We start from the raw sequence: 8,200 nt of genomic DNA, 5'->3' as shown, positions 1-8,200 counted from the left end.
TAATTCCTTCACCTTTCTAGGAAAATTTTTTAAGAAAACTTTTTTTTTTTTTTTTTTCTATCAATTGTTAACGACGAAGAAATATTTTTTTTTTTCTTAATTCGTTGTTTAATCGTTCAAGTACATAATGTGTAAAGGTTAAGAATGTTTTGCAAATTTTGTTATTACATTTATTTCATAATTGAATTCTATATTTTAACTTGTTTAATTATTTCTTTTTTTAGATTTTATAATTTTGCAAAATTCGATAATAATGAATCTATTTTCTCTTTATGCAAATCCCTTTCGTGTTCTCGATCTGGCGCAATATTTTGTAGAAGATATTCTATCTTTTTTTATTTTCGCTTCAATGGCGTAACGTTGTTTTTAAACATTATTTCATTGTTATTATTTATCTTTAACGAGTTTTAATTAAATTTGCAAGTCTTCTTCCCCGTTCAAAGAAATTTACCATGCTCGAAGAGTTAACAAAAAAGAGTAGAATTTATTCCTAAACAGAAACGAGCGTATCTTCTTCTTGTATAGTTCTTATGAATTTTAATTTTGTAATCATTAATGCGTTTCGTTCTCCTCGAAGTATTTGTAGTCTGCTTTNTTTTTTTTTTTTCTTTCTTTTAATAAGCAACATATTAATATTTGAGACAATAAATTTTTTGAAATTATCGTGCTTCATCTTGAAAATGTCAGCTATCTTCGTTAATGGAGTTTCCATGGGGACGCATTACCGAATGCTTGGCAAATTTAGATAATATTTAAATGAGAGATAATAGGATTAAAGACGCTTCGTTTACGCTTCCCTTCCTCGTTTTAAAATTAAAATAATGAAAAAGTGAAAAAACGTGCAATGGGTGGATAAGGAGCGTCCCGTTAAAAGTAATTAAAAAAACATCGAATCGAGTTAATCAATCAATTTTTTTTCTTTTTTTTTCTTTTTTTTTTTGCCATCCATTATTCATCACACGAATCGAATATTTTATATTATTTTATACCAATCGTAAAACGTGTCGAAACAAACAAAATCGAAAGAAACGAATCTTGAATCTTGAATCTTGAACTTAAAATATAAATTATAAATTATTATATTTAATGCGCGATATTTTAACTTAAATCAAAATATTGCGATTATATAATTCAATTCTCGAGGATCAAAAATAGAATGAAAAACAAAGAACTTAATTTTAAATTATATCAAGAGAATCTCTCAGGGGATGATCTCCTTTGGACCACTCTTTTGTACCACGAAATTAACAAAATCTTTATTCACTCAATATCTTATTACCAGCTCTGTTTTCCTCGAGATTAAAACTCTCGTTGTTCCTTCTCTCCTTAAAGTTACGCAATATTTTTAATTAAAATTAATTTCAAAGGAACAGTTGAATATTAAAATCGAATTGAAATTAGTCACCAAGTTTTCAAGAGGTTCTTTTTATTCGATGCCACCACTTCGTTGACACGATTATATAAAAAAGAAAAAAATCATTCGCATACAATTAACTTATGCTCGTGTAACTAGAACGTGTCAGTGGATACCGTTTGTTCCTCTTTAACTGGATCGAGGCCTCACGTACGAAAAATGCGTTGGAATAGCAATGAGCCACCGATGGTGATCACCGTATTTTAACGCGGTAAAAAAAATTCCTGCGTGTTTCGATGCTTATAAATTCGTTAAAACAAACATCGTTTCTCTCTCTCTCTCTTTTTTTTTTTTTATTATGCTGATCTATCAATCGAGTCAATTAATCTTTGAAGTAAAACATAGATAGAAGATTTTATTTTACGATTGAGATTGCAATTTTATTCAGTATTGATCTTATGAAAAAAAAAAAAAATATATTAAACAGATGTTCACAAAATTAAATTTCTCCTTTTTTTTTTTTTTTAATTTTCCCTTATATTTATATTATGCGAATATAATACAGAGATTAATAACAATAGAGTGATTAAATAAAATAGAAAAAGCTAATTATGGCGTCGACGTAAATGACGATGAGAAGGTACAATAAGATCGTAATTATCGAATACAATTAAGTATCATAAGCTGTATCATTAATTATACCCAGAGACGAGATGTTTCGGTGTGCGTCGGCCATGTTTAAACGTGTTCGCGGGAGATTACAAAAACGATTTAATTCGAGCGTCGCCAACAAAACGCGATTAATTACAGGGAATAAAGCAGTGACGGAAAATCGTTTTCGTATAAATTAATAATCCAATGGAAATCGGGCACAATGGGAGAATAATGGAAGAATAATGGAAGAATAATGGAAGAAAATAAAAGTCTGATTATTATCGGAATAGATGCGACAAATTTCGCCATGGAAAGTTAGGTTATGATTTCAATCTCGTCTTTTTTTTTTTTTTTTTTATTTTTATTATATATTTGGACATTTTTATTACATATTTAATTTATATTTTAGATTCTTCGATTATAAATGTGAAATTTTTAATTTTTTTAATTTATAAATATCAAGAATTAATTTTATTTTTCTATCATCTAACCATTTTTCGAAAGTTTGGCCTTTTTCACGGAAGATTACGAAAATCGATTGCGAAATGAAAAAGTAATTTCATTCCTATTATCCGGTCCACGCTCATGTATATTAATTCATTATTGTCGTTAGAAAGTCGCGATCGGTGGTGGTTAATTAATCGGGAAAAAAAGCATCAGTGAAAACGATATTTTTCATTCATATTAAGCAGTTTCATTCTTAACAAACAACAAATAATAGAAAAGAAGAAGGAAGAAAGATATAAATTCGAATACAATACGAGAGTTAATTATTAAGTAATTGTAAAAAAATATTATATCTATTAAGGAGATGAACTTTCTTCGAGCGAATGATTTAATGCGACTGATAAATATTCTTCTTAGCATCGACACGATGCTAAATTTAGTCGATATTACAGTTTCATTGAAATGTATGATAATCGTGTTTTTCATTGAATTAAAAAATGTTAATTAATACTGTCGATTTTGACGATAAAAAAAGTTATTCTGCTTCTGTTCTTTCAGATCGAGTGTTTTTATAATTAACGTGCAGTAGGTGAACTGAAAAAAAATGGAAATTATATTTTTAGAATTATAAAGAAAATTAGATAATTATCTAAATAATATTAAATATTTTCTAAATTATTAAATTATAATTATATAACTCTTTAAAGTTTAAAGTTTTTAAAAAACTTCTAAATTTTATATTTAGTTATATAGTTCTGAAGTGCTTTTCGATTTATTCCACGTTAAATAATTCCTAAGCATTCAATTAATCAAATCAATTACTAAGTATCTACAAACCAACTACTAAGTACCATGATTAAAATTTCAAGCAACCTCTTCGATATCCAAGTTAAACTTCTGACTTCCCTAGTTTCCACTAGAAATCCTGCCAACTTTAATCACAATTTATCGCTCGAACTTTTATCCTCTTTTCTGAAGAAAGAAATTTAAAAAAATAATTTTTCGTCCTTTTCTTTGAAAATTATTTATTTTAAAGTCGTCAGATATTTCGTTCTTTGTACTCTTTCCATTCTTTTTTTTTTCTTTTTGAAAGAAAAATATCAAAAATGTACAATTTTTCTTACCTTTCTACAAACTTCAGGTCTATTGGATACCGAAATGTATCTCGAATAATTAAGACGTTTTCGATATTTACGAGACAAACCAAAGAATATTGTGATAATCGGTAATTAAAGACGGTGGTATATACAAAATAACAAAAAGAGATAAAAATATGAAAGTGAGGGAGGGAGTGATAAACAGCGAGACCACATTCTGTGATAAAAGTGATTGGTGGTGATCAGTGAAAGTAATCATGTTCATGATGATCGAGCCAAGAAGCGACAGGGTGGTCAACACCCAAACGAAACATCACTGTTACCAAGTAATCAGAACCACTAAGGTGCACCAGAGCTCTAAGAGTTCCAGGATTGTCACCGTTCAGGAGAAGGTGATCAGATCAAGGCTGCAGATGGGCTATTCCACGCCTACCAATTTCATCAACCGGTACTTATGCTATATATCTTCATATATCTTTATAATACGTCGATAATGATCATCGTCATTATTATTATTATTATCATTTTTTTCATTAATATGAAATCAACCTTACCATTTCCACTATTATTATTATTATTATTTAATCTTTGAATATTTGGAACGATATTTTTATCTTTAATTTACAGGATTCCGAGAATAAAAAATTCTCTATTGTTTGAAACTTACAAATTACCAGATACTCAGTCACTCTCTAGAACCCTCTAGAAAACTAACTAAAAATTAACCGCAACGAGAGTCTAAGTGTAATTTATTGAAAGAAATTAAAGGAAAGGGACGTAGAGTACGTCTGTAAGATTGAACAATTGAACAATCGTATAAATATAATTTATGATTCGTAATTCGCAGCGTGTCCTAATTCATGGTTCACTTCCGGGCGATGGCTCGTTTCGAGCTCGCGCTACACAGGCTCGAGTTACGCAAACAGTTTCCGGCTATTTTATGGAAATTTTTCACCCAAAGAACCCCTCTAGACCGGGCTCTGCTGTGACTTATTCGCGTTAATTATATGCATAAAAGGGAACAGAATATCTGTCGAGTGTGGATCGCGTTCCCACGTGATATTTTACACGCGTAAATCTTCTCTCGAAATATACACGATGAAATATTCGAGTGCAATTTTATCTTCTAATTCTGCTAAAGATAAATCGGGTACAAGAGGGAAAGGATCTTTGTCGAATAGATATTAAATTGTACTCGAGTGATAAATATCGACATACAATTTCGCATTTACTTTTAACTTTGATTCTCAAAATATTTCCACCATCAATGTTCCAATTAATTTCGTTAAATAAATAAATCTCTTCATTTTTCAATACTTTAAATTTTCAATTTAATAATCGATCTTCAGAGTTCGATTCTAAATTTGTTTGTTAAAAATTACAATTCTCTGTAATAAGAGAATTCCCTAGATTCGTCTGTTTTGTCCTAGGAATTTCCATCCTTCAAATTTTTAGTAACCTTTCTTCTTCTCTTTCTAATTTCCAAACTGTTTAATTTCCAACTTAAACATTCCTTACATCGCTTGATTACCTCCTCCTAATTAAATATTCAATTCAACTTGTGTTAACCTCAAATTTACCGTACGATTTTATCTCGAGTAGATTATTATAAAAATTATTTTATATCTCTAAATGAACAAAGAAAAAAAAAAAAAGAAACCAGTTATCGACACAAGACACGAAAAGGGGGCTGGTTGATTTTCATCACACGGAAGAAGCCACGCACGATGTGTCCCGAATTCATTAAAGAAATTATCAAGGCGTGCTCCATTACCACAACTCCGCTTCTTCGCGTCTCGGCTAATTATCATTGAACAATTAACAACCGTTGATTGCCATTAACGGTTGCTAGCGCGTGTTCGCAGATTCAAACGATCCCTCAGTTGCGTGAAATAATTTCCTTTAGTAGTAGCACGCGAGCACTATCAGCATTGCTGCTGTTCCCGCTCTCTCGAGCAAAACTAGGGGGAAAAAAACGAGAAAATGTTTTTGAAGCAATTTCATCGTTAACAAAACAATTCGTTAAATAATATTACGATTTTCGATCCTTTTTTTATTTAAATTTACAGAATTTTCTATTCCAATCTGATCCCAAAAATTATAGAATTATAAATTTTCGCAGGCGATCGAACATACAAAGTTCCATTCGTATATTTTTAAATTATTATATTTCCTTTCATTTTCTATAAAAATTTACGTTCTCTTTTGTTTTATCTCTCGTATATATTAACTTTGTAAAACTAGGAGGAATATTTTAATTTAAAAAGATATTTTTTCAGGAAAAATCACTTTGACAAATTTTTATAAAAACTTTTATAAACAAATACTTGGAAAAATATACGTAATCATATACGTTATAATCGATCCTTCTTCCTAGTTATATAATTAGAATGCATATGATTATCGATTGCGTAATGCCAGGTGTCTATAAATATAAAATATCCAAAGTTGGCAGAGAACCGTGAAACAACCGTTTGAAAAGCGAACCTGTTAACGAAATAGCTTCTTTAGCACGAAATGATTCGTGAAAAGGCGCAATGGTTTACTTTTTGAACAGCTTGTTTCCCGATTTAAAACAGCCGTTGCCTCTTTAAAAAAAAAAAAAAAGAACGCTCACAAAAGATTCTCCCTTTTCTTTCTTCTTGTTTTTTTTCTTTTTCTTTCTCGAAATCTACGCGGAGATTTCAAGCGGAGAAACGCACAGAGAGAAAGGGAGGAGAATTCTCGTGAGCACCGAGCGAGTACCTCGCACACGAATCCACTTTTGCACGCGACGCCGTTTAATTACGTGACGTTAATTTCCCGTATACACGTAACGTGAATCGCGCGATTTCACGAGAGATTGCGCCTCCTCGTCCACTTTTCTATCTTTGTCTTCAATGAACCCCAGTTTTCCGAATCTCTTTCGGCCGGGGGAAAAATCTCTTTCGAGATTTATTAAATCGAGTGTAGAAAAAAAATTTGTACAATTTCATGATGAAACAAAAGGATTAAATATTAGGAAATTGAATTCCTTGTTTTAAGTTTTTAAGATTTGTCAATCGTGAATAAATGAGTATAGAAAAGTCGAATTTATAGTAATGTTAATTTATAATATTGCTTTGCTTGATAATCGATGACAATATTGAAATAAATAATAACTATGAAAGTTTCGTGTAAAGAATAAATTAATTCCGTGAAAGCGATTTCACAGAAAACAGAAAATTGCTCTGTTTGCTAACAGAGCAGGATATACAAGATAAAAAAGAAGAAAAAGTTGTAAAATAAAAAACTAGAAGTGGAGAAATTGAAATCAAAGCGTTACGATCTTCCACGCACAGTTCTAAATTGAACCAGTCGAGATCTGCTCTATTCCACGCAAGTGAAGTTCTACCAGTGAAGGAAGGAAGGAAGGAAGGAAGGAAGAGAGTGAAGAAGAAGAAGGAGAGAAAAAAAAGGATAAGGAAACACAGTAGAGGTTTCTATGGCGCGTGTCCAAGTGGCAGCTGATGCACTCCACCTGAAGCCTACGCGTCTGAGGGTTTTGTCTTGCTATGAACGCACGAGTGGCTATGCGCTAGAACATCTCTCTTCAATTCCCCCTCTCTCTCTTTTCTCGTCTGCCGCGATAAAGTAGACGCCGTCCAACGTCAAACGCCGCTCTAAGACAATAGAGAAGTCGCTTCTAAGAATTTATCGAGGGCGCAAACTGCGAGAGCAGGCTCGATGAAAGGGCGTTTGTTTTCCACGACGAGTCGGTTGAGAGAGACTCGTATTCACTTTCCGCTTCGAGGCTATTATTTTCACTCCTGTGAATGCAACATTTTCCATTGCGTCGCGATGCTATTTCGATTTGCTTTTCAAAGGAGATATATATATATACATATTTTTTTAAAAGAAAATGAAATGGATTGAATTAATTTCCTGGTTACCTAGAATCAAGCTGTTATCGATTGTCGGTAAAAAATTCTTTTTAAACTTGTTTCGTTAGTTGGATCCTTAATATTGTGGAAAAAATTAAGGATCACTTTGTTTGAAGAATTTATATTTTATTTTTTTCCAAAGCTGTTATTATTCAAAAACCTAACCTAATTTCTCCAATCTCGTTCTAGAATGTATCGAAATCAATTAAGACAACACTTAGATTAGATATAAAGAATTCAATTAATTCCAATTCATAATTGATATTATTAGCTCAATACTTCTACTCAAGATTCAACATTCTAGGGAACAGAAATCTCACTATCGTAATTCTCAAACATTATGCGCGATCTCCAGCATGGTGAAGCAGATATTGCGTTTTATTGCATTTTCACGTGCACAAATATATATATATATATGTACACGGAACAAACAAGTTTCTCGTAGAAACGATGGCATTAGAGGGCGGTCTTTCGTTCTTTCGTTGGAATATATTGAGAGGCAGGGTGGAATTTTTTTTTAAAGCCTCCCAAGAGTCGAAACATCTGCTTGTCGGCTGTTGCACGAAGCTCGTGCCGGTGGATGTACGCGTGCTATTGCCTCGCTTGCACGCGTGTGCGTGCGTATACAACAAACGGAGCTCAACACCTGGCTCCGTGTTTTTTAATCAAAGTGGCTCCGCCAGTATCCTCTCTCTCTCTCGATTCCTCAACCGCTCTTGTTCTTCCTCTTAGATGGAATACTTTGT

At 32.0% G+C, this 8,200-nt stretch overlaps 2 protein-coding genes across 5 annotated transcripts in view; one reads left to right on the top strand and one right to left on the bottom strand.

The window, feature by feature from the left end:
* The window catches only part of LOC102670652 (IQ motif and SEC7 domain-containing protein 2), a 79,000-nt gene that overhangs the window by 60,562 nt on the left and 10,238 nt on the right, over nucleotides 1-8,200 (top strand). Inside the window, exon 2 of one of the 4 annotated variants that reach the window (XM_006607698.2) lies at nucleotides 3,597-4,000. The exons of the other annotated variants lie outside the window; for them this stretch is intronic. Within the exon in view, the coding sequence (XP_006607761.1) occupies nucleotides 3,810-4,000 (191 nt within the window). The 5' untranslated portion in view covers nucleotides 3,597-3,809. The remainder of the gene's footprint in view (nucleotides 1-3,596; nucleotides 4,001-8,200) is intronic. 4 annotated transcript variants of the gene reach the window in all.
* Nucleotides 5,830-8,200, bottom strand: part of LOC102671154 (puff-specific protein Bx42) — a 19,989-nt gene continuing 17,618 nt past the window's right edge. Inside the window, exon 10 of the mRNA XM_006607702.2 lies at nucleotides 5,830-5,840. The gene's annotated coding sequence lies outside the window, so the exon portion shown is untranslated. The remainder of the gene's footprint in view (nucleotides 5,841-8,200) is intronic.

This window comes from Apis dorsata, unplaced genomic scaffold, assembly GCF_000469605.1.
Source record: "Apis dorsata unplaced genomic scaffold, Apis dorsata 1.3 scaffold_10, whole genome shotgun sequence".
In the NCBI taxonomy this organism is placed as follows: domain Eukaryota; kingdom Metazoa; phylum Arthropoda; class Insecta; order Hymenoptera; family Apidae; genus Apis; species Apis dorsata.
Note: the sequence above shows the minus strand (reverse complement) of the source record. Positions and strands in the feature narration are given on the sequence as shown.